This window comes from Desmodus rotundus, chromosome 6 (assembly GCF_022682495.2).
Source record: "Desmodus rotundus isolate HL8 chromosome 6, HLdesRot8A.1, whole genome shotgun sequence".
Classification (NCBI taxonomy): domain Eukaryota; kingdom Metazoa; phylum Chordata; class Mammalia; order Chiroptera; family Phyllostomidae; genus Desmodus; species Desmodus rotundus.
The window spans coordinates 144,571,350-144,598,077 of record NC_071392.1 but is presented as its reverse complement, the minus strand read 5'-3'; the positions used below and the strand labels follow the sequence as shown (position 1 = coordinate 144,598,077).

General features: G+C 42.2%; 1 protein-coding gene, 1 non-coding gene and 2 pseudogenes across 2 annotated transcripts in view; 3 read left to right on the top strand and 1 right to left on the bottom strand.

Annotated features, from left to right (window-relative positions):
* The first annotated feature begins 351 nt into the window (after positions 1-351).
* LOC128781300 (small nucleolar RNA SNORA57) lies at positions 352-474 on the top strand (annotated as a pseudogene).
* A 5,516-nt stretch (positions 475-5,990) lies between these two features.
* Positions 5,991-26,728, top strand: part of LOC112319477 (hepatitis A virus cellular receptor 1 homolog) — a 29,370-nt gene continuing 8,632 nt past the window's right edge. Inside the window, exons 1-5 of the mRNA XM_053927420.1 lie at positions 5,991-6,036; positions 7,651-7,989; positions 10,861-10,934; positions 20,732-20,749; positions 22,490-22,568. Of these exons, the coding sequence (XP_053783395.1) occupies positions 5,991-6,036; positions 7,651-7,989; positions 10,861-10,934; positions 20,732-20,749; positions 22,490-22,568 (556 nt within the window). The remainder of the gene's footprint in view (positions 6,037-7,650; positions 7,990-10,860; positions 10,935-20,731; positions 20,750-22,489; positions 22,569-26,728) is intronic.
* LOC112319775 (small nucleolar RNA U13) lies at positions 6,951-7,054 on the bottom strand. Its single transcript, XR_002976375.1, has one exon. It is a non-coding gene; the product is annotated as a small nucleolar RNA U13 (small nucleolar RNA).
* On the top strand, positions 13,611-13,772 carry LOC112319774 (small nucleolar RNA SNORA79; annotated as a pseudogene).

The following is a 26,728-nucleotide window of genomic DNA, read 5'->3' as shown; positions in this document are numbered from 1 at the left end:
GTTTTGCTAATTGAACAAAATTTATGAATACTTACTATGTGCCAGGTACTGTGATGCTGAGACCAGAGAGGCAGAGCAAACAGACACATCCCTGAACCCCCCAGAGCTCCTAGTTCGACCGGCAGGAGTCCCGGTTCCATCCATTCTGTCTGTGAACGTTCGCTGGCGTCTAATCTGTCGGGTACTGGTTTAGTCCCCAGGAACAGCAGATAAAACCCTTCCTCTGACAAAGCTTATGTTACTTGTCAGAGGAGAATGCTGTATTTCTACTTCCAAAGAAATAAAAACTTTCAGAATAGATATATGTAGTTAATGCAATTTTTTTTCTTTACCTTAAAAAAGCCTGAGGACCCTTCTGTTCTTGGCAGAAGTAAGGTGTGCGGACCTGGTCTCTATAATATATGGAGGCAGAGGGAAGGGGCTCTGGCTCCTTTTGCCAGTCTGCCAGTTCTATCCTCTAGGGCTGGGAAACTTGTAAAAAAAATCTGGAAGACATTAAACAAATTAATATGTTTACCCCACAGGGGCAAATGGTCAATAGGTAGACTTTCACTTTTTTTCACATGCTTTTCTGTACCTGTCTAATGATCTCTATTTTCTTTTGTGATCAAAGGATAAGACTGAAGCATTACAGCAATTTGTCTTGTTTGCCCTCCTCTTCCTAGTAAGCAAGGTAGGCTGTTCTCTCCGAGGAGTAGGCACTCCCTCTCACTGCTTCACCAATAAACTCTCTTACACTAATTAAAAAAAATAGAAGGCAAGGAAGAGAAAAGAAGAGAAAAAAAGAAAAGAAAAGAGAAAAGAAGACGATAAGACTGGGACAGGTTGAGCAAATTAGAGGTCAAGGCTGGCAGTAGAGTGTGGCAGCAAGCTAGGGCTGTAACCCTGGTTTTCAGAGTAGGGTCCGCATTCCATCAGTTATTTGGAATGGGGAAAGTGGCAGAAAGGGGAACCAAGAGCTACCTCAAGTGCCCTGGAGATGACAAGAGTGTAGTAGTATTGGATATGTGGTTTGTTCATAGAGCTCTGCCTAAGAGACTCAGAGTTTCTTTTTAGAATGAAAAAGTGAGGGCTTACTATGTTTTATCTGTCTGTTACTTTTTCTAGGCTTGAAATTCCTGAGGCAGAAATTCCAAGTAGTTCCTCCTTCGTACTTCCCTTTATTGTGCTGCACCGGGGTGGAGTTATTTTTACAAATGGAGGGCAGGGTCCTTCATCAGCAAAAAGCTTCCCACTGGATTTATTGTGGGTGATCTGGGATTGAACCCACAAAATCTCCAAGGTGTCCCTGCAATTAATTTTGGGGTATCCCTTAAGCTTATTCTTACTTAAATTTAAAGTTCATACATTTACATTATTAAAAAAAATGAAACTAAATCACATTAGTTTGTCTCCAGCTTTCTAGTGAGAAAGTGTGGATCCTTCTGGAGATAAGTAGAGATGCCCCAGAGCTGTAATTTTTAAAAGTGCCGTCAACATTTTCTGGGACTCAGTTGGAAAGAGGGGGAAAGGAGTGGGGCAGCTGGGGGACCATTTGGGTAAAGGTTCTCAATCTTTAGGAGGGCTCAGATTTTGACCGATTTTAACTAGAAACCTGTGCAAAGAGCGGTATGAGTCAGAAATGTTGCTTTCAGCCTTCAAGCTCCTCTGTGTCTTATTATCAGTTAATTGACAACAATTATAAAGGACATTCCAAGTGACTCATTTCCTCATAGTAGTGATTTTTTTTTCTGAATTCTTGTTCAAATTCCTTTTGCTTATTGTGAATCTCTTTTCCCACAGAAAACAGTGAGATTTTTAAAAAAACTTTATTTATTTACTTTTAGAGAGAGGTGAAGGGAGGGAGAAAAAGAGGGAGAGAAACATCAACGTGCAAGAGATACATGGAGAAGTTGCCTCTCACATGCCCCCAACTGAGGACCTGGCCCACTACCCAGGCATGTGCCATGACTGGGAATCGAACCAGTGACCTTTTGGTTCTCAGGCTGGCACTCAATCCACTGAGCTACACCAGCCAGGGCAAGATTTCTTTTTTAATGGTTATTTAAGATATTCATGTGTGGTGGTGATGGTGGACTATTTGTTTAACTATGAATATTATTTTAATGTAGTTGTTTTGTGGTTGGGCCACCTTTAGAATATATTTTATAATATTTTATCTAGTAATAAATAACAAATCTTGGAAATGCCCAATGCTATTAAATCTCTTTGACCCCACCATCTTCTCTAAAGCTCATGTGAAGGACATGTCTTACAATCACGTGATAATGCTACAAGGCACACCGGTTACAGGTGAAAGTGTGGATCCTAAAGCAAATCTGTGATTTTTGTCCATGTTTCCAAGTGGATGACACCATTATTTTCGTTTTGGGGTGGGGTTAAGTCACCACGAGAGCATAATTGCTCAGGGAAACGGGCTGCTGTGCACAAGTAGTACTGCAACTGAACGCAGGTCTGACCGCCTGCCGCTGCGAAAGCCAATTCTCGAGAGCGGGTGCTGATGTAAAGGAAAGTGGTTTATTGGCAGATGCTGGCCACCTATAAGATGGGGGACTCACATCTCAAAGCCCATCTCCACACCTCAGTGGAGGCAGGGCTTTTTATAAGGAGAGGGGAACAGAACAAGGAGATCAAGGAAGGGGATTGAATAGTTCTTTACCTGCAGACAAGCACACTCCATTCCGATTAAGGCAAGTGACGGTCTGGTGTTCCTTATCCTGGTTTTAAGTCATCTTGGCTTCACATCATCCTGGCTCCAAGGATGAAGGTCTCAAATCTCCTGGAGCTGGGATGGCTGAAGGTTGGAGTTTGTATTTTTTGAAGTTGATTCCTAGGATCCTTATACAAACATGCTTTTTATCTACAAGCTACATATTAGTCAGAGTCAGCACTTACAGAAAGAATGTGAAAAGAATGGTGGAGTGGGTTATAATTCCCCATTATAATATTCCCCTGTTAAAGTTCCCTCTAGCTGTGTGGGCAGGAGCTCAGCTGACACTCAGCTTTCTGACATCTCTGTCATACACAAGTTCAATGCCCTGAGTGTCAGTGGACATGCTATTAACACCTGAAAGATGTGTATCAATTATACTGGGGTCTAGTTCATTTTTATTAAAGGTAGCAACTTGTTTCCCTAAATTTTTTTAGGGTAGAGTCTATAGGTTTTCTTTTATTTGGGGGAGGGGAATAGGATGTTCCCTTGCTTAGCATGGGTTGCTCAATGAATATTTGGTGGAATAATGTTCGTTGAGTGACAAGAACAGGCAGTAGGAGTGGGCACACCAGGCTTTCACATCTGTGTCTGCCCCATAGTATGTCTTTTATGGGCCCCATCCCCTAGTCCTTCTTTTGGTCCTCAGTTTAGTCCTATAAGTTGAACAGTTGCCTCAAGTAGTTTAAATTCCCTTTGTGTATAAACAATCTCAAAATCTGCATGACTTTTAAGGCCTAGAGTCTGACCTACAGTCAAGCTCTGTGCCAAATCTTTTAAAGACAGCCTAGCAGAGGACAGAATATTCCTTGTAATCTGTTTAAGTGAGTAAGAGGATAAATTCAGCAAGAAGGCTATCTTTCAAAGATACTTCCCAATGTTCTTATGTGAAGGCGTGGCAAAGAGATAAAGAATGGAATTCTGGAAGGTAGTTGTCTTTACCCATAAAACCTTTGGGGGAAGGTCAGTGACAACCACCAGAGGAGCTGGAAGCCTCCTGACTTACTGGTAAGTAGAACCCTGTAGAAATTTATGCCAAGGAGAAAATCAGAAATTTGTTGCTTGAATTTTCTGAGTATTATAGGGCATATTAAGACGATGATGACTGAGCCAATAGGAATTAGGGAAAATTTGGAGGGGGGCGGAGTCTATGCGGCTGAGCTGGTACATCCTGAACTCACTTCTTCCCAGAAGCACGTAAGAATTAAATCTAAATTGTAGCACAGCCATCGCTGGTAACCACCTGAAGACTAGCTGAACAGGAGGTCCTCTATGGTTATAAAGAAGAAGCCCCAGAGAGACAGGTAGGAGGGGTGGATACGTGGTCGCGGCAATTCCCACACGCCGGTGTGGGGAGTAATGAGTTGGAGGGACAGCTGGGCTGCAGAGGTCCCCCCTGATGAGCCAGAGCTCTGAGCGCCACACTAGGCTCCCTAGCATGGGGCACCTATGCCAGGAAGATGAGTCCCTGTAACAATCAGCTTTGAACACCAGCGAGGATTATGTCTGAGATAGAAGATGGGTTGCGGGAGACCAAGGCTCTGTACTTAGAGGGCTGGGCAGAATGTCACTCACCCTCTGCTCCAGCGCAGAGGCAGCACTTCCAAAATTGCCTGGGACATAGGGGAGGAACTAAATTGACTAACTTGAGGGCAAAGGCTGGAGGGACAGGGGTTGGTAGGAGCTGTTTTAGGGGACAGAAGCTTTGGCGGGTGTTATTCTTCCTTTGTTGTGCTCTCCTCCTATCTAGCTTGTCCTGAGGGAGCAGGCATGAAATTTCTCTTTCCATCAACCTGGCTAACACTGTCTGCCCTGCTCTGGCTTTTCCATGAGACCCTGCCCCCTACTCCCAACCCACTCAGCCTGCTGGGCCAGTTCTAGCAGCTCCACACCCTTCACTGGAGCCTGGGGGTCTTTGTTGTCTCTTCTAAATCCCTCTAGCACTATAGGATTACTGGGTTGCTTCTGGTTTTCCTTACAATCTCTCCCAAATGGCCCTCTAGCTATATGAGAGCAGCAGTTGGGCTGGGTACACTCTACTGCCCCTCCCAAATGCCCTCAAGCTCCAGAGGAGCAAAGGCAAACGGCACCCCCACCATCCCCACCATCCTCTAGAGTCTCCTACAAACCCTTAAGCTCCCTACAAATCCGTGGCTAGCCTCAGATCCCATTGTAGCTCCTGCCTTAGCACAAATGTCGCCAGCCTCAGCTCATACTGTAGCCTTTTGCAAGTGCCCTCAGCCTGGCACAAGTAGTGACTGGCCTGGGCTTACTCCAAGATAGCTTCAACCAAGTGGCCCCAGGTCTGGCACAAGTAGCAAATGGCCTCAGCCACCACCAGAATCCCACCTAAGCAGCTCTAAAACTGACACACCTGATGTGCAGCTAAAATAATGAATACCCCATAGGATAAGGTGGGTGTCAAAAGGTGTTAGTATAAATATTGCCACTAGCACAAAAGTGCATACCTTCCAAAATAAAAAAAATAATAATATGGGAGAAAATAAGCCACATAGCTATAAGACATTGAGAAAAGAAACTGAGGATGATACAAATAAATGGAAGGCTATACCATGCTCATGGGTAGGAAAAATGAACATTGTTAAAATGTCCACAATACCCAAAGCAATCTACAGATTCAATACAATCCCTATCAAAACACCAATGGCATTTTTCATAGAAAACAAATAATCCTAAAAATGTATATAGAGCTGCAAAAGAGCCTGACTAGCCAAAGCAACCTTGAGTTGGAGGTACTATGCTATCTGATGTCAAACTGTACTAACAGGCTAGAGTAATCAAACAGCATGGTACTGGCATAAAAACAGACACAGATCAATGGAACAGAATAGAGAACCCAGAAATAATCTCATACCTATATGGTTAATTAATCTATGAAAAATGGACAAACTATAGAAAAGATTAAAGGCAGCCTCTTCAGTAAATGATGATGGGAAAATGGATGGACATATGGAAAATAATAAAACGGGGTTACTTTTTTGCACTGCATACAAGAATAAAGGAGCTGGGAAATAAGGGTCTGCTTCTGAGGACAGCTTTGCTGTCTGTCGAAGGTGCAGAGCCCTCAGCCACCCTGAGCTAACTGGGACCTAAAGCCATTGTACACGGCCTCCAATCCCCAGCAGGGTAGGCTCGTGCGATTCACCCAGTCGGGGTGAAAGGAAAAGCTGCGGTCTGAGAATTGAGACTTGTTCCCATACCATCTGGTGGGGGGCACACCAACCAGTCCGTTTTCTCTCTCCTTTAGGCTGATACCGTCATGCATTCTTGGGTAGCCTTCACAAGCCTCGTGCTACTTTGGATAGGTAAGTGAACGGGGGGCTGGGGTTTGGAAGCCTGAGGGTGTGGGCGTGGTGGAGGAAGATGGATGTTCTTGGGCTCTGTTGGAAGGTAATGGATCAACAGGTGAGCAAAGACCCAAGCTGCAATCTTCCTACATAGAAATTGCTTACATGCTCTGAGTTACAAAACCTGTAGCTAGGTATAACTGTGTCATATGCTGCCATTTGTGTTTTAACAAAAAGGCGGTAGGTAGATAGTTGGTCATGCATGTGTGTGTAAGGAATGGTATCAGTGTTGTCATGGGGTGGGAGGGGATGGAAAGAAGAAATGGGGATAGGATGGGGAAGCGACCAGTCTTTCATTGCCCACTTTGTGCAGTTTGATTCTTAGGAAGACGATATGGGGTTTTAGTGCCACCAGCACAGGAGAGAGTTTTTGTTCTTAAGTGGCATAAGTCAGCACTTGATTGAATATTTTCCAATTCTCTGGCTTCACCAGGGGAGGTGGGCCGTGCTCTAGTGCTGCTGGCTTTCATGCACTCACGGGAACAGGGACCTACTTGGGTTTTTTAGAACAATCCTAAAGCACATGATAAGCCTTTGCTCCTCCTGGAAGTATTAGAAACCCATTTTTCAAAAATTGATTTCTAAAGAGTTTAATAGACTTCTGCCCTTAAGCCAACAATACTTTATTTTTAAAAATTTTTTATTTATTTATTTTTGGAGAGAGGGGAAGGCAGGGAGGAAGAGAGGGAGAGAAACATCAATGGGTGGTTGCCTCTCATGCACCCCCAGCTGGGAACCTGGCCCACAGCCCAGGCATGTGCCCTGACTGGGAATTGAACCAGTGACCCTTTGGTTCACAGGACGGCAGTCAATCCACTGAGCCACACCAGCCAGGGTGCCAACAATTATTTTTTATTTTTAAATTTTTTTTAAGTCAGACGGGTAATGTGCCAATGTCGTAACAAGGTTTGTGGGAGGCACATGTCACACAAAAGTGAGAACACCCAATCATCACACTTATGAACTACTAAAGGATCAGGGCCAACAATGCTTTACACAAAACATTAGCCCTGCTTATTTTTATGAGAGAGGGGTAGTGAGGTGACTTCATCTGCAATAGACATTTAAAAAATTGCAATAAAAATTAAAACCTCAATGGCAATTGAATTTTCAAACATATTCAACTGAGACACAGTGTGTGATTGGCTCTTGGGGACGGGAACAGCGACATGCTTGTGTTTCCTGTTTCATAAGCAGATCCTGTCAAACCCAGAATGAAACTCACGCCCTTGTGTTGCTACAGTGTCACTTGAACATTTTGGAAAGAAACTTGAAAAAAAGATGGAAAATATTTCTGCTCTTTATTCTGATGATTTCTCTTTTGGAAATTTATCCTATTAAGAAAGAATCCTAAATATAGAAAAAAGTTTAAATTATGTGTTATTGACAAACAGCAAAAAACAAAATGGTGATAAAGATGTAAACAGAACAGTGCTTACAATAAAATTTGTAGACTGAAGATGTAAAGTCACAGGATTACAAATGAAATAAACCACGTAAAGAGAGAAGCGTGGGGATAAGTGTAAAGCTAAAAAAGCGAGGCCTCGTGCCCTGTGTTCTCTTTATTTGCAGACGCTGTGGCTTCTCAGGCACGTGTGAATGGGGTGGTGGGTGAGGCTGTCACGCTGCCCTGCACCTACTCCACCGCTGTTGAAACCACGTCCATGTGCTGGGGCCGAGGGGCATGCCCCCATTCTCAGTGCCCACAGCAGCTCATCTGGACGGACGGCTACCGCGTCACCTTTCAGAAGAGCAGGCGTTATAACCTGCTTGGAGTGATTGCGCAAGGAAACGTGTCTTTGACCATCGAGAATGCGGCCCAGTCTGACAGTGGCGTGTACTGTTGCCGGGTTGAGCACTCGGGGTGGTTTAATGATTTGAAAGTCAACATATTATTGGATGTAAAGCCAGGTGAGCTTGTCTGCCTTTGATCGCTTCACGTGGGTGCACTGAGGTGGTTACTGTGTGGGAGTCATTTTCTCTCCCTTTAATAAAGAAAGAGGAGGTTCCTACAATCCCGTGTTTTAGTAACTCCTGGGAAACAGAAGTACTTAATTGTGTAGGATGAAGTGTTAAAGACAACCTTGATTCAAGAACATAGGCTAGAAGATCTTCCCAGTCAGTAAGCTGTCTCTTAAAGTGGTGCTTCCAAAGTGTTAGGTACTTCATGAAAGAGCATTCACTGCTCCACTGTGAAATATACTGAACGTGTTTATCAGGCCGAATTTATTCAGTTTTAAAACATCTATTTTTCTCTGAATTTGTGTCTTAGAAAAATAATGGAATGTCTTCTTAATATTCTAAAATTATTATGGAAAATTTCAAATATGTAAATAAGCAATATTTTACATAATGCTATCAAGGAGATCTGTCACCTAGTTTTCATATGTATCAACTCAACTGTGCTGCACATATGTTGTCTGCATGTATGTAGTTCAGCCCCACCCTCTGCCCCTACCTTGGATTTCAGGAAGCATAATTCATATCATATCACAACATCGCTTGTTTAAAAATTAAAATGAGTTTATTGCAATATGAAAACATTTGCATCCCAATAACTGTTCACCACTTGCTTTTAAGATTTTCCTGAAATGCAACAATCTGCAAGTTTACTTTGCTTTTCTCTTGAGGTGGGCATCTTAAAAGCCTTCTTAAGGCCTTTTGTTTTCTTAATCTCCTTCTAGTAAAGTCTTGTATTGACAACAGAACACAATATTTGTCCCCTTAATAAGCTGTATCTCTATTTCTCTTTTATTAAATTGGGAAAACTTTATTTGCATACTCGTGATGTTTGGACTAGGTTATTTCTCTTAAAATGGCAAGTAAGATAAGGTCAGTTTCCATGGAAAAACAGCTGACTCTGGGGAAAGTGTAGCTGGAAGGCAATTCAGGGAAGCCAAAGAGCTGATGAGAGAGAGCTCTAGAGACAGATGTGAGGAGGCAGCTCGTGAAGAAGAGATCATAACTACAAAACTTTGGGAGTTGTGAAATTATTTTGACCTGGTTAAATTTTTGAAAATGTCATGGAAAGGAACTAGTAGGAGGCTTTTACAGTGCTTACCAATTCCTTGATAGGCAGGTATTTAGAAGGCCACTACTCTATCTGGTGGGAAGTGGGTGCATAATTGAGACTAAGTGACTCTCCGGCTTCAATAACCAAGTCTTTGCTGAAGTTTCCTTGCATTTTTCACAGGCTCAGCTTAGTCTTCAACTTTCTGTTACAGCTTTTCCTCACCTGCATCTATATTTGTATCTTCCTTGCTTCTTTCTGGGGAAGATATTTCCCTTTGGTAAAGGCAAGTTCATTACTGATCTGTCTCGGTTTCCTCCACTTCATTTGTTCCTTATGCTCCTTTGATGAGATTTTTTTGCGTGTTTTTCCCTCTAGATTAGATTTTAAACTGGAGGGAAAGGACTAGGTTGTATACTTCTTAAAAGCCACTGACTCCAGCTTAGATGAGGGTCAGCAAACTATACAGCCCAGGGCCAGATCAGATTCAAAACAGGCCCACCGAGTGTTTTACAAAGTTTTATTGGAACAGCCATTCTCATTCATTATACCATCAGGCCTATGGCTGCTTTCACGCTGACAGACTTGAGCATCTGCCACTGAGCCCATCGGGCCCCCGCAGCCTAACACATTTACTGTCTGCCCCTCTCCAGAAAGTTTGCTGACCTCTGCTTTAGACTGATGTCTTGCACGTAATAGATGCTCGCAAATATTTGTGCAAAAAAATTTGTTTCCTCTTTAAGGCTTAATTCCAAAGTAAACTGATTCTCTAAAAAGAAGAGCATTGAAACCAATCATCTGCTCTCCAGGGGTGTCTTTTATAGTTAGTAGAGCTGAGTTTTAAAGAATCTTCTTGTAAAAAAAAAAAAAAATGCCTATTGAGAAAAATGTACATATTCTTTCTTTAAATTTATTGAGAGAGAGAGAGAGAAAGATTGAGAGAGATTACTTTGTTGTTTCACTTATTTATGCATTCATTGATTGCTTCTTACATGTGCCCTAACTGGGGTTTGACCCTGTAACCTTGGTGCATCAGGACAACACTCTAACCAACTGACCTAGCTGGCCAGGCCTTCCTTGATCCACATTTGTGCCAGGCACTGTGTTTAGGCTTACTTCTAGTTTCAGCTCTCTGTCTGGGTAGCTCTGAGACCTTTCTTAAGTGGTTTTGAATCCCACACCCCTCTGACCCTATGGTCTAGTCCACCTTCTAGCCAAATGTATAAATCATCTGTGTGATCTGACATAGGCTAGTGAGTGTGAGCTAATCCTCATTTAGGGTGCAGGTCCTTTGGGAGGGTATGCTCAAGACTGACTAAGTTTAATGCTATTTATTTATTTATTTTTAACTTCCTGGGCCTAGAAACTACTTTTTAAGTGAGTTGTTCACCACTGAAAGGACCATGAAGGTCCAGGTTCTAGACATTTCCCCCTCTCACTGATCTTTACGAAGATGCATAAATCTGACAGGCAAGGCTAGTCTTCTCAGAGTGCTTCAGTGTTCATCCCAGGTATCCTTTTCTACCTCTGAACTTCCCAAAATATATGCTTTTCAATCCAGCTGTGTTTTTGTTTGCACGTTTGACTTTTCTTCAAGGCCTCCTCTGCAAGGATTTCATTGACCAAGGATAGGAACTCTGAGTCCAGGGGAGGTTAGTGCCCATGTCTGCCTGGGGACACACAGTCTCTGTTCGTTGTGTGTGTAGAGGCCCAACACAAGGCTCTTAGTTTCCTGCTGCTTGATTAATCCTCACTTTCACATTTGTTTCTAGCTCCGCCTAAGACCACCGGGGCTCCGACATCACCTCGGGTCTCCACCTCTGCTCCTACAACTGCAACGCCCACAGTGAACCTTACGACAGGTAAACTGATGTGTTTCTGAGGCCAGAGGCTTTCTAGTGAGAGGATGTAGACCATCCATGGCATTGTGTTAGGTCAGATGTACAATCCAGGTTAAGGGTTCTTAGGGGGCTCCAAATGAAGGTATCACAGGGTTTGCGAGCCCTGGTCCAATACTACATGCAGCTTTTGTAACTTCAAGTACTTTCAGAATGAGCAGACCCCTTTGTTTTTATAGTGAGATTCATTATTAGCCAAACACCCCCAGGATACTGATCTTTGATATCTAATGAGGATGGTATTTCCACAAAGAGCACAGGTTTAAGAAGCAAATACAGGAAATGCCAGGGAAAAATGGTCATGTTAATGGGATTCTGTTCTCCCAAGGAGTTCTGAATAAAGATCCTTTACTTGACTCCTTTCCACAGAATAAGACTGTAGCAAGGTTAATATTTACTCTGTCTCTTATGTCAGGAGACATTATCACTTAATTCTTATCACAACCCTATGCATTGTAGGTGTGATTCAAATCTATTTTATAAGATACTGTCAAGCAGATGCAACACCAGCTTTAATAACTGTCCCTTCAATCTTGTTGCATATACCTTGTGTAAGCCCTAAAGAAGACAAGTTCATTAAACAATCTGGTTAGTTTTTCTCCTCTTTATTTTTCCTGTGTTTCTTAAATAGACTTTTTTGTGTGCTTGCTTTTTCCTTCATGTTAGATTTAAAACTAGAGAAAGGAGATTGGATTGTATCTTCCTAAAAGCCTCTGAAAGCCTCTGGCTACACCTTAGGTCAGGCACAGCTAACAATAGCTGCAGGACCAGATCTGATTCAAAGCAGGCCCACCTCCTGTTTTATAAATAAAGCTTTATTGGGACAGTCATACCCATTTACACTACCTTCCTATGGCAACTTTCACACTGACCGAGTTGAGCGACTGCCACTGAGCCCGCCCAGCCTAAACATTTACTATCTGTCCCTTTACGTCAAGTTTGTTGACCTCAGCTTCACATTAATGCCTTGCATGTATGTCATAGACACAAATATTTGCTGAAAGAGTTTTTTCTTCTTCAAGGAAACCATTGGCTTAATTCCAAATTAAACTAGATCTCTCTAAAGAAGTTTTCAAGTCAGTGGCCTCCTATACAAGGTTTGTCTTTTATACTTAGTAGAGTTTAGATTTAGGAAAGCTTCTTGTAAAAAAAAAGAAAAGGTACACAGTGAGAAAAAGTTACACATTCTTGAATCAGGCCTTCACTGATAGGCTCCGGAGCCAGGCATTGTGATTGGGGTTAATTTTCGTTTCAGCTCTCTCTGGATGGCTCTGAGACTTTCTGCAATTGACTTGCAAATCCTACACCTCCTCTGACTCTGGAAAAAGTCAAAGTCATTACCTGTGATGTACTCCCCTTCCATCCAAATCTGTGTTGTATAAATCCTTTCTGTAATCTAGCTAGTGGGCGTGAGTTAATCCTCTTTTAGAGAACAGGTCCTCGAGAGGGTACCCTCAGGACTGACTCAATTTAATGCTACTTATTTGTTAAACATTTTGGGTCTGGGAGCTACTATTTAAGTAAGTCTTAGTCATTCCCCACTGAGAAAACTAAGACACGTCCAGGTTCGAGACATTTTCTGTACCTCCCAGATGTTTATATGAAGACACATAAATCAGATAGGTACGGATAATGTTTTGAAAGTATTTCCGCCTTAATCCTGGGTAACCTTTTTCACTTCTGCACCTCCCAGAATGTATACTTTTCAATGCAGCTGTTTTCCTTTTGTGAGCTTGTCCTCATGCCCTCCCCTGTCAGACTGTAGTAGAACCAGGACAGGAACTCTGACTTCAGGGGAGATCAGTGCCCCATCTGCCTGGGGACTGTCTCTCATTGGTTATGTTGAAGTCCAGGCCCAGCACAAAGCTCTTGTCTCCTGCTGCTTGATTAACCCTTGCTTTCCTGTTGGTTTCTAGATGCACCCAAAGTCACCAGTGTTGGAACATCACCTCGGGTCCCCACCTCTGCTCCTGCAACTCCAGCACCAACACTGAAACTTAACACAGGTAAACTGATGTGTCTCTGAGGCCAGAGGCCTTCTAAGGAGAGGATGAAGACCACTCGGGGCATGTGTTAAGCCAGAAGAATGATCCAAAGTATAAATTGTTCCCTGGGTTCCAATCATGGTCTTCACAGGATATAAAGTCTCTTATTATATGTAGGTTTTGTGCCTACAGGTATTTTCAGAGGTAAGGGTCCATTGGTTTTAAGATCAAATTCTTAAAGTTATTTATTTTTAGGCAATAAACCACCAAAATTTTTGATGCCTAATGAGGATGGTATGAGTTTGGCCCCGTTGAGCACAAGTTTATGAGGAAAATATAGGGAAAGCCGAAGAGAAGGGTCAGCTTAACGAGACCCTGACCTCACACAAGGCTCTGAATGGAGATCCTGTAGTCCTCCATGAAGGTGGACCCTCCAAGGAAGGATAAGATTTCAGTGACGTTAACACTTAGTCAGTCCTCTCTGTGCCAGGAAGCATTGTAAGGGGTTTTTTTTTACAAGTATTATATCACTTAATTCTTATGACAATTCTATGCAATGTAGGTGTGATTCAATCCTGTTTTATAGTTGTGGGTACTGATAGGTAGAAACATCACCAGCACTAACAATTATCAACTCTTTGATGATAGGTCCTTCCATTGCCTTTAGGGCTAGCACTAGAATTTTAGGTCATCATAAATTAAAATTTGATTTTCTTTACTCAGAGCATATTAGAATAATATGTTTATTCTATCTGTTAGGACTATCTGTTTATTCTTTAAAAATTGAGGGATCAAACATTTAGGGAAAACAATTATCAACTCAATTTTATTGCATATACATTGTGTGAGCCTGTATAGTTCTACCCATACACTTTGCCCTATCTTGAATTTCTTGGAAGCATGTCTGACATCATCACAACATTGCTTATATAAACATAAAAATGACCCTATTGCAATTGAAAACACTTGCATCCCAATAACTGTTCACCAGTTGCTTTAAGATTTCATGAAATCCAGAAACTGGGAAGTTTACAGTTCTTCAGTCTTGATGTGGACATGCTAAGCCTTATTCGATGAAAGAAGTAGGTGTTTGAGGATTTCCTGCTTTCTGGTGCTCTTTAATAAATCTGTCCACCGAAACTTTATATTGACAGCAGAATACAAGGTCTGTGGCCTTCATAACCTGTATCTCTCTCTCTCTCTCTTTAATTAAGATAAACTTCCTTTTGTAAATTCACGTTTTTGGACTAGGCTTATTTCCCTTAAGAGAAGGAAGATAAAAGTCAATTCCGATGGAGACAACAGCTGACTCTGGGGAAACTATATCTGGGAGGTGATTCAGGGAAGCCAGCGAATCTGATGTGAGGAGGCAGCACGTGGAGACGAGATTAAGACTGCAAAATTTGGGGGTTGTGAAATTATTTTGATCTGGCTGAATATAACATGGAAAGGAATTAATAGGAGACTTTTACAGTGTCCCCCTATGTTTTTTTACTTTAAAAGATATTTTTATTTATTTTTAGAAAGAAGGAAAGGGATGGGAAAAGAGAGGGAGAAAAACATTGATGCGAGAGTGAAACATTGATCAGTTGCCCTGACTGGGAATAGAACCGGCGCTCAACCAGCTGAGCCACAGCCAGTCAGGGCATGCCTACCAATTCTTTAATAGGCAAGTATTTACAAGGCCACTGCTCTATCTGGTGGGAAGTGGGTGCATAACTGAGACAAAGTGACTCTCCGGCTCCAATAAGCAAGTCTGTGCTAAAGTTTCCTTGCATTTTTCACAGGCTCAGCTTAGTCTTCAACTTTCTGTTACAGCTTTTCCTCACCTGCATCTATATTTGTATCTTCCTTGCTTCTTCCTGGGGAAGATATTTCCCTTTGGTAAAGGCAAGTTCATCACTAGATCTGTCTTGGTTTCCTCCACTTTATTTGTTCCTTATGCTCCTTTGATGAGATTTTTTGCATGCTTGCTTTTCCATCTAGATTAGATTTTAAACTGGAGGGAAAGGACTAGGTTGTATACCTCTTAAAAGCCACTGACTCCAGCTTAGATGAGGGTCAGCAAACTATACAGCCCAGGGCCAGATCAGATTCAAAACAGGCCCACCGAGTGTTTTACAAAGTTTTATTGGAACAGCCATTCTCATTCATTATACCATCCGGCCTATGGCTGCTTTCACGCTGACAGACTTGAGCATCTGCCACTGAGCCCATAGGGCCCCCTCAGCCTAACACATTTACTGTCTGCCCCTCTCCAGAAAACTTGCTGACCTCTACTTTAGACTGATGTCCTGCATGCACGTAATAGATGCTCACAAATATTTGTGGAAAAAAATCTGTTTCCTCTTTAAGGCTTAATTCCAAAGTAAACTGATTCTCTAAAAAGAAGAGCATTGAAACCAATCGTCTGCTCTCCAGGGGTGTCTTTTATAGTTAATAGAGTTGGGTTTTAAGGATGTTTCTTATAAAAACAAACAAACAAACAAAACAGGTGCCTGGTGAGAAAAATATACACATTGTTGAGTCTGGCCTTCACTGATCTGCTTTTGTGCCGGACCCTGGGTCTGGCTTAATTTTAGTTCCAGCATTCTCTCTGGGTAGCTCGGAGACCTTCTGTAAGTGGTTTTGCATCCTAGACTCCCTCGGACCCTGGAAAAAATTGAAGTTATTTCCTGTGGTCTTGTTTACCTTGTAGCCAAATGTATAAATTGTCTGTGTGGTCCAGCACATGCTGGTGAGTTAATCCTCATTTAGGGTGTAGGCCCCTTGGGACAGACTGATCTGAAGGCTATTTATCTGGTAAACGTGCTTTGCCTAGGAACTACTGTCGAAGTCTTAGTCATTCCCTACTGACTAGACTAGGACAGCTTCAGTCTTGGACATATTTCCCGTGTGGGGCATGCTGATGAGGAGATACTTAGGTATATATCTGATAGGCGTGGCTGAGTTTTTCAAGTGCTTCAGGGTAAATCCCAGGTATTCTTTTCCAACTCTGAACTTCCCAAAATATATTCCTTTTAATACAGCTAGGTTTTGGTTTTTTTTCCTTTCAAGCCCTGCTCTGTCAGATTTTTGTGGGACCAGGACAGGAACTCTCAGTTCAGGGGAGATTAGTGCCTAATTCTTCCTGGGATCAGAATGCCTCTCATTGGTTGTGTTGAGGTCCAGGCCCAGCACAAAGCTCTGGTCTCCTGCTGCTTGATTAGTCCTCACTTTCCTGTTGGTTTCTGGCTCCACCTAAGGCCACCAGTGTTCGAACATCACCTCAGGTCTCTACCTCTGCTCCTACGCAGAAACTGACGACAGGTAAACAGATGTGTTCCCAAGGCCAGGGGCCTCCTAATAGGGGATGTAGATTGCCCAAGGCACTGTGTTCAAACAGAAGTCAAATTCAAGGCAAGGTTTTTTAGAAGGTTTCCAGGAGAGAATTTCACCATGTCTGTGAACCCTCATCCCATATTACGTACACCTTTTGTATAAATTTAAGCAGAATGAGGAAACTGTTAGTTTTTCAGTCCGATTCTCAAAGGGGTACATCATTAGCCCAAACACTCCAGACCACAGATCTTTGGCACATAATGAAGATGGTGTGGATTTGGCCCTGTTGAGCACAGGTTTCTGAGGAAAACATAGGGTTATGCCAAAGAAGAAGGATCATTTAATGAGATTCAGGCCTCACAAGCAGCTTTAGTCCACTCTGAAGTTGGATCCTACGCTTGAGGATTCGATTTCAGTGAATTTAATGTGTATTCTGTCTCTTTCGTCAGGACCCATGCTAAGTCCTGTGGAAGTATTACATTACTTAATTTCTAATGCCCACCCTATGTACCGTCGGTGTGATTCAATCCTATTTTTAGTGGTGGGTACTGTCGAGTGGAAACATTGCCAGTTTTAACAATTGTCCATTCAATCTTTTTGCGTATACTTCGTGTGAGCATGCGTAGTTCCACATCTACCCTTTGCCCTGCCTTCAATTTTTAAAGCATATCTCATACCATAACATTGTTTGAAAATTAAAATGACCTTATTGCAATATGAAACTATTGGCATCCCAATAACTTCACCCACTGGTTTAAGGAATTTCAAGAAATCAGAATATCTGGAAAGGTTACACTTTTTTCCATTTTGAGGGGGACATACACATAGCCTTATCATTTGATGAAAAAAGTAGGTGATACTTGGGGGTTTCCTGGTTGATGTTCTCCTTAATAAATCTCCGTCCACTAGGGTCTTATGTTGACCATAAAACCCAGTACCTGTGGTCTTAATAGCCTACCTCTACTTCTATTTAAGAGAAACTTTGTTTTGTAATCTCCCAAGTTACCAGCTGGGCATGTGTGTTAGGAAGGCGAATAAGATAAGGTCAGTTCAGATGGGGAGAACAGCTGACTCCGTGGAAACTGTATCGGAGAGAGGATTCAGGGAAGCAAAGAAACTGGTGAGATAGTGGGCCAGAGACAGATGTGAAGAGGCAGCAAGTGAAGAAGAAATGATGATTACAGCATCCCTGGGAGCTGTGAAATTACTTCACCTGGCTGGATTTTTAAAGTAACGTGGAAAGGAAGTGGGAGGAGACTTCAGTAGGTGGGTAATTACGAGACAACTGCTGTGTCCAGTACAAAGTAGGTCTGAAACTGAGCCAAAGTGACCCACGGCTTCCAAAACCAATTCGGTGCTTAAATTTTCTTGCATTTGCACAGGCTGAGTTTGCTCTTCAATCTTCTCTGAAGGCCTCTCCTCAACAGCAACTACCCCAGCCTTCTGTAGAGGATACTTATGACTGAGTAAGACAAGTTGAATAGACAATCTGACTGGTGTCCTCCTCTTTCTTGTTCCTTATGGTCCTGTGATCAGATTTTTAATTTTTTTTGTATGCTTGCTTTTTTTTCTCAAAATTAGATTTTAAACTGGAGAGGAGATAGGATGGGGCTCTTTTTTTTAGCTTCTGACTACACCTTACATCAGGGTGAGTAAACTATAGCCCAGAGCCAGATCATGTTCAAAACAGTCTCACAAACTGCTTTATGAATAAAGTTTTATTGGAACAGTCATACCTAATCATTATACTATCTGGTCTATGACTACTTTTGTGTCGACAGAGTTGAGCAACTGCACAGAGTTGAGACCATAGGGCCACCAAAGACTAAACATGTACTTTCTGGCCCTTTACGTGAAGTTTGCTGACACTCACAAATACTCGTTGAAAAACAGTTTTTCCTCTTCAAGAATTGGCTTGATTTCAAATCAAACTGGATCTCTTAAAGAAGAGCTTTCAAATCAATGGTCTCCTGTGCCAAGTTCTCTTTTCTAGTAGCAGAGTTGACATTCAAGGAAGCTTCTTGCAGGATAAAAAGGTGCCTTGTGGGGTAAAAAGAAAAAGTACACATTCTTGATCAGACCTTCACTGTTCTGCTTTGGTGCCAGGCGCTGTGTTTGGACTTAATTCTAGTGCCAGCTCTCTCTCTCTCTGGGTAGCTCCGAGACCTTCCGTAAATGCTTTGAAATCCTAAACCTGCTCTGTCATGGAAAGAGTCAGAGTTATTACCTGTTATCAGGTCTTAGTTGGAAAGTGACCATTAATGGCCGAATTCGCCTTTCGGCCAAATGTATAATGTATAATCGTCTGTGTGATCTAGCATATGCTACCAGGTGTGAGTTAATCCTTACTTAGGGTGCAGGTCCCTGGGGGTGCTATCCTCAAGACTGGCTGAACTTAATGTTCTTTATTTAGTAAAATTCTGGGCCTGGGTACTGCTGTGTAAATCTTAGTCATTCACCAATTAGAGAACAAAGACATTTTCCTTACTTCACCCATGTTTATAAAGGTAGCATATCTGATAGACACGGTAAATCTTCTCGAAGTGCTTCAGTGTTAATCCTGGGTAACCTTTTTCACTTGTGCACCTCCTAGAATATATACTTTTCAATGTGGCTGTTTTCCTTTTGTGAGCTTGTCCTCATGCCCTCCCCTGTCAGACTGTAGTAGAACCAGGACAGGAACCCTGACTTCAGGGGAGATCAGTGCCCCATCTGCCTGGGGACTGTCTCTCATTGGTTATGTTGAAGTCCAGGCCCAGCACAAAGCTCTTGTCTCCTGCTGCTTGATTAATCCTTGCTTTCCTGTTGGTTTCTAGATGCACCCAAAGTCACCAGTGTTGGAACATCACCTCGGGTCCCCACCTCTGCTCCTGCAACTCCAGCACCAACACTGAAACTTAACACAGGTAAACTGATGTGTCTCTGAGGCCAGAGGCCTTCTAAGGAGAGAATGAAGACCTCCCAGGCACCTGTTAAGTCAGAAGTACAATCTAGGGTATGAATTATTCCTGAGGTTACAAGCACGGGCTTTAAAACAATTGTCAAATTTGTTCATTATTAGCCAACCAACCACAGATCACAGATCTTTGACACCTAGTGAGGATTGTGTGGATTTAGCCCAGTTGAGCACAGGTTTCTGAGGAAAATATAAGGAATGCCAGAGAAGGGTCAGTTTAATGAGAGTCTGAGCTCACAAGGAGTTCAGGATGTTCATCCATTAGTCCTCTCTGAGTTCGGACCATGCACGTAAGGATAAGACTTAGCGAAGTTAACATTTACTCAGTCTTCTATGTGCCAGGAACTATTCTAATTTACCTTTATTATTTCACCTAATTCTCATGACACCCCTATGCACTGTAGATGTAATTCAACCCTCTTTTGTAGTTGTGGGTATTGACAGATGGATCACCATCCTTAACAATTGTCTACTCAATGTTATTACATACCCATTGTGTTAGCCTGTATAGTTCTACCTATGCCCCTGCAGTACCGTGGATTTTTGTAGCATTATCTCATATCAAATCACAATGTCGTTGGTTTAAACATTAGCATTTTAAAATTTAAAATATTATTGCAATATGAAAACAATGACAACCCAATAACCAATAACTATTCATCAGTTGGTTTAAAAATTTCATGAAATCTGTGCCCTGGTTGGTGTGGCTCAGTGGATTGAGCACCGGCCTGCAAACTGAAGGGTTGCTGGTTCAATTCCCAGCTAGGGCACATGCCTGGGTTGAAGGCCAGGTCCCCAGTTAGGGGTATTCAAGAGGCAACCAATCTATATTTCTCTCTTATGTAGACGTTTCTTTCCTTCTTTTTCTCACTTCCTTCCCCCTCACTAAAAATAAATATAATCTTTTAAAAAAAGAATTTCACGAAATCAAAAAATCTGGGATGTTTATATTCCATCTTGATGTGTACATCCTAATAGCCTTATTATTCAGTTAAAGGAATAGGTTCTTAATGCATTTTCTGGTTTCTGATGCTCCTTCTAAATGAATCTCTGCCAGTTTTTTTTTTTTTTTTTGACAGCAGAACCCAATAATGGTTGCCTTAATAATCTATGTTCTCTCTTTTTAACTGAGAGAAAATTTATTTTTTAATCTCCCACCTTTGGCCTTGGCTTGTTTCCCCCTGAGGAGAAGTACGGTAAGGTCAATTCAGATGGAAGAAATAGCTGATCTGGGAAAACTATATCTGGAAGGTGATTCAGGGAAGTCAACGGAGCTGGCGAGACAGTGGGCTAGAGACCGATGTGAGGAGGCTGAAATTGGGGAAGAGATTATGGTTTCAACTTTGTGAGTTGTGAAATTTGTATCTGCTTGAATTTTTAAAAATAACATGGCAAGGAATTTGTAGGAGAATTTTATATTGCCTCCCAATTCTTTTTTTTAAAATTTATTTTATTTTTAGAGAGAGGGGAGGGAGGGAGAAAGAGAGGGAGAGAAACATCAGTGTGTGAGAGATACATCAATTGGTTTACTCTCATGTGTCCCCAATTGGGGACCTGGCCCACAACCCAGGCATGTGCCCTAGCTGGGGATCGAACTAGCAACCCTCCAGTTCACAGGCTGGTGCTCAATCCACTGAGCCACACCAGCCAGGGTGTCTCTCAATTCTTTAACAGACAAGTCCATTGCTCTACCCAGTGCGAAGTGGGTCCATAACTGAGACACATGACTTTCCGCTTCCAATAACCAAGTCTTTGCTTAAGTTTTCTTGCCGTGTTTCACAGGCTGATGTTACTCTTCAAACTTCTGTTAGGGTTTTTCCTCACCTGCATCTATTTCTATATCTTCCTAGCTTTTTCCTGAGAAAGATATTTTCCACTGATGAAGTCAATTTCATGACACAATCTGACTAGTTTTTCTCCTTTTTATTGTTTCTTATACACATTTGAGCATATTTTTTGCATGCTTGCTTTTTTCTCTAGAGTAGACTTTGAACTAGAGGGAGGGAATAAAATTATACTCTTCTTAAAAGACTCTGACTAGACCCTAGATCAGTCAATGAATTATATCCCAGAGCCCGATCATATTCAAAACAACCTCACCAACTGTTTTATGAATGAAGATTTATCGAATGGATATACCCACTCGTTACACTGTCTGGTCTATGACTACTTTCCCACTGACAGAGTTGAGCAACTGCCCCAGGACCATAGGGCCACCAGAGCCTAAACATGTACTCTCAGGCCATTTACATAAAGTTTGCTGACCTCTGCTCTAGACTAATGTCACATATATACTAGACACTCACAGATATTTCTGGAAAAAAGTTTTTTCCTCTCAAGGCAAAAATTGGCTTGATTCTAATTAAACTGGATCTCTCAAAGAAGAGCTTTCAGAGCAGTGGTCTCCTGTGTCAAGTTTTCTTTTCTAGTGAGTAGACTTCAGATTTTTTGAAACTTCTTGCAGGATAAAAGGTGTCTGGTGAGAAAAAAAACATACAAATTGGATCAGTCCTTCCTTGATCCGTTTTTGTGCCAAGCAGTCTGTTTGGACTTAATTCTAGTTTCGACTCTTTCTCTGGGTAGCTCTGAGAGCTTCCGTTAAGTGCTTTGAAATCCTAAATCTGCTCTGTCATGGAAAGAGTCAAAGTTATTCCCTGTTGTCATCTTTTAGTTAGAATCATTCATCTTTCGGCCAAATGTATAATCATCTCTGTGATCTGGCGTACAAGTGGTGTGAGTTAATCCTCATTGAGGGTGCAGGGCCCTTGGGAGGGTACCCTCAGGACTGATTGAAATGACCGCTATGTATATGGCAAACATTCTTTGTCTGGAAACTACTGTTTAAATCTTAGTCACTCACCATAGAGGGGACAGACACGGGTCCTGGCTGTAGACATTTTCCCCACTTCGCCAATGTGTATGAAGATATGTAAATCTGATATGCATGGTTAGTGTTTCAAAGTGCTTCAGTGCATAACCCAAGTAACCTTTTTCACCTCTGAACCTACTGGAATATGCATTTCAATGCAGCTGTTTCCTTTTTATGGGTTTGTTCTCACCCCTCCCCTGTCAGGTGGTAGTAGAGCCAGGCAGGAACTCTAAGTTCAGGAGAGGCTAGTGCCCAGTTTTGTTGGGAGACTGCCTCTCATTGGTTGTGTTGAAGTCCAGGCCCAGCACAAAGCTCTGTCTCCTGCTACTTGATTAATTCTCGCTTTCATGTTGGTTTCTAGCTGCACCTAAGGCCACCAGTGTTCCGACATCACCTCGGGTCTCCACCTCTGCTCCTGCCACTGCAGCACCCACAGTGAACCTCTCGACAGGTAAACTGATGTGTCTCTGAGGCCAGAAGCCTTCTCATGAGAAGACGTAGACCACCCAGGGCAGGTGTTAAGGCAGAGTTACAATCTGTGCTACAGGTTCTTTCCTTGGGTTCCATCCGGCCTCACGTGTTCTGTGAAACCTTGTCCCACATTACATGCATCTACTGTACCTACATGTATCTTCAGAGTGAGAGGACCCAGTGTTTTTTAAATCAGGTTCTCAGGGGGATTCATCATTAGCTATATACCCCCAGACCACTGATATTGGACGTCTAATGAGGATGACGTGGATTTGGCCCCGCTGAGCACAGGTTTACGAGGAAAATCTAGGTAATGCCAGAGAAGAAGGGTCAGGCTAAGGAGACGCTGTCTTCACAAGCAAATCTGGGTGCAGTTCCTTTAGTCCTCTCTGTCCTCAGACCTTCCACTCAAGGATAACAAGCCCACCGCTGGTTTTGTATGAGGATTTTATTGGAACAGCCATATCCAATCATTACCTTCTCTGGTCCATGGCTGCTTTCACACTGACGGAGTTGAACAAGAGCCACTGAGACCACGGACCCTCAAACCCTAACACTTATTGTCTGGTCTGTTGCATAAGGTTTGCTGATACTTGCTTGACACTAATGCCTTGCATGTAACGGGCACTCACCGATATTTGTTGAAAACAGTTTTTTTCCTCTCAAGGCAAACATTGGCTTGATTCCACATTATACTAGATCTCTCAAAAGAAGAGCTTTCAAATCAGTGGGCTCCTATACCAGTGATTTCTTTTATTATTAGCTTAGATATAAGAAATCTTACAAGGAAAAATGTGGTGTGGGGAGAAAAAAGTATACATCGTTTTTTATAAAATTATTTTTTAAGTTTTTGAATACATTTTCCCCATCTCACCAATGTGTATAAAGATATGTAAATCTGATGGGCATGGCTGGTCTTTCAAAGTGTTTCAGTGCTAAACCTGGGGAACAGTTCTTTATTCTGAACATCCTAAAACATATACTTTTCAATGCAGTTGTTTTCCTTTTTATGAGCATGTTCTCAATTCTAATGGACCAAGGATTAAGAATTCTAAATTCAGAGGGATTAGTGCCTCAGGGAGATTAATGCCCAGTTCTGCTTGGGGTCAGTCTCATGGGTTGAGTTGATGTATAGGCGCAGCTCAAGGCTCTGTTTCCTGCTGCTTGATTAACCCTTGCTTTCATGTTCATTTCTAGCTCTGCCTACAGTCTCCAGTGTCCCAACATCACCTAGTGTCTCTACCTCTGCTGCTTTGGCACCAGCGCACACGCAGGACATTCTGAGAGGTAAAGCGATATATTTTTGAGCTCAGAGGACTTCTGATGAAAGGAGGTCGACCACCCAGGGTATTATCTTAAGGCAGAAGTACAATCCAGGATTCATACTCTTCCCCTGGGTTTCATTCGTGAGTTTCACAGATCCTGACAGTCTCTATTCCAGATTACACGTACCTATAGGTATTTTCAGAGTAAAGAGACCCATTGGTTTTAAAAATCAGGTTTTCAAGGGCATTCATTATTAGTCAAAAAAAAAAAAAAATCCCCAGGCCACTTATCTTTGCTGTCTAATGAGGAGCTTTGGATTTGGCTCAGGGGAGCACAGGCTTTTCAGGAAAATTCAGGGACTGCCAGGAGACAAGGGGCAGGATAATGAGCTCGGTCCTCACAGGGAGCTCCGAGTGGAGACCCTTTAGTCCAGTCTGACCTTGGAGTCTCATCTGGAGGAGAAATTTCATTGAGGCCATAATTGCCTCTCTCTCCTATGCCACAGGATTCACGCTAAGTTCTCTCTGTCTCCTTTTTTCTCACTTTACAAGTTTTTACTTATTTTTAAAATGCACTTAATGTATAATCTTATGTTTCAGGTGTATACCCCTGTGATTAGACATTTATATAACTTAAGAAGCGATCACCCTGATAAATCGAGTACCCACCTGACACCATGTCAAGTTATCCCAATATTGCTGACTGTATTCCCTATGCTGTAATTCACATCCCCATGGCTATTCTTGTAACTAATAATTTGTGATTCTAAATCCCTTCACCTTTTCCACCCACCCCATCTGCTAAGTTTTTTTTTTTACAAGTGTTATATTACTTAATTCTTACGACAACCCCATATATCATAGGTGTGATTCAATCCTATTTTATAGTTGTTGGATCCTGGGCACAAAGTCTAAGTTCATTGTTTAAAGGCATGGGGATAGAAAGTGGTTGAATCAGGATTCGATCTCCATTAATTTGAATTTGGGGCCATAGTTGTAACTACTGGCTCAGGCCTTCTAGCATGAGCATTGACTGAGGTTATATTAGAGTGAATTTGCCCTGATCTGACTCCCTCACTGAAAAAGCCTTTATGTAATTTACTCTGCTTTTTCATGTCAGTCAGCAACTTACACCGTTTTGCTTCAAGCATTCTTTATGTAGCATAGAAATAGAAAAAAAAAATGCTATTTGTATAATGACATGAGATTTAAGGATTTCAGGGATTTAGAATGTATTGTTCTGTTTTCAATTCAGGCTTATGTGGTTTAAACTTAAAATTTCTGAGAGTTGAGAGTTCAGATGTAAAACAAATGGTGATAACTCAGCTGATGAGTAGGGAAACAGCTTGATTTCCTGAGGACCAGTTTAATTTCAAACCTTCTATTTGTAGGCTTAAAAAGATAACTTTCAGTGAAGAGTCTCAAAGCCTTCACAACTCTTGGACACTTTGAGGTGGTCTGGATTCTGAGGAGTAACAGAGACGTCACAACCTCTTAGCCAGAAATTTCTGATGGGACAATTGATTTTCCTTGACTCCCATTGAACCACCTGTATGTTTACCATGAAGGACCCTGAAGCACTGGGCTATGAGCTAACTTTGGAAGAGAGGGCTTCAGGGTTAAACTGGGATTTTAGAGTCATAAAAGTTTGTAGAAAACAGCTTTGTATATACTAAGGCAGCTGAACATACTAGAGAATCTGTTGACTTTCTCAACATTGATTTGGCTTGTCTGTACTTAGGTTGAGTTAGTGTGTGCCTGCAAATATGTGAGGATTAGTGAGCAAGGTTTAGTGAACATACGTGAGTTTTTTACTTCATTTAAAGCAGACAGTCAGAAGAAAAAATATGTGTGACCTCCTGGGGAATAGTAATTGTTTTATTAACTGAATTGAGCCTTATCCTTATCCTGATAGTTTCGTAAGGAGTTTGAGTTTAGAGGTGAGCTTTACAGTACAGGAAGAACGTGAACACTGGAGCTAATTCAATGCAGAGACATTTTCCTTTACACCCACCCCCTGCCTGTCCTCAGTGCCTCTACACGTGCTGGTTCCCTAAGACACTCAGGGAATGGTTGGGTGTAAGGTTACAGGAGCAGGTGAGAAAAGAAAGAGGCCCACAAAGAACCACACTGGGGAATGAGGTTAAGGTCAAGAGGTCTTGTGCACGGATCTAAGGTGGATAGACTCTGGTCATCTGACTTTCGTGTATCGTCTGGTTGTTTGTCCTGAGGAGAGTCACATCCTGTAATCAGGTTCAGTATTGGAGGAAAACATGAAATCAGTTCAGAACATAGGGAAGGGTGATGTTGAAACGTGAAGATGTTGGTGGCAAAGGGAAAGAGAAAGACCAGTGAGAGGCAATAAAGAAAGTGCAGGTTTGAGAATCCTTGCCTGGTCAGCACCACTCATTTGCTCTGGATGTCTGTGGTGCTCTCAGGGGCGGGAATACAAAGGCCTGATAAAGAGGCAAGATATGCATAGCTGAGTGTTGGAGATTCTAGTGAATCATTTTGGTGGGAAATGGAAGATGAGTCAGAGAACACAGGAAATCAGTCTTACAAAAGGTGTGACCAGAATGCCACTGCAGAAGGAGCTGGGGTCAAGGTCTACCAGAACCTTGCTTTGAGGGTTGTGAATGATTGCCAAGTTGAGACTTTGGGCAGTATAGTCAAGCTTGAAGAGACTTCCGGAGATTAGGTATTGTGCATGTGTGTTCTGTGCTGGTCCTTATGTGCATCTCCCTGGCAAGATGTGCGGTTGGATAACTGGGAACTTCAGTAAGGTCAGAAAATCCAGGTTGGGGTTTGTATGAAGATGGGAGGACAGAGGAGTACAAACTGCCAGGCCCTGTTCCATGCAAACGGAATGCCATTT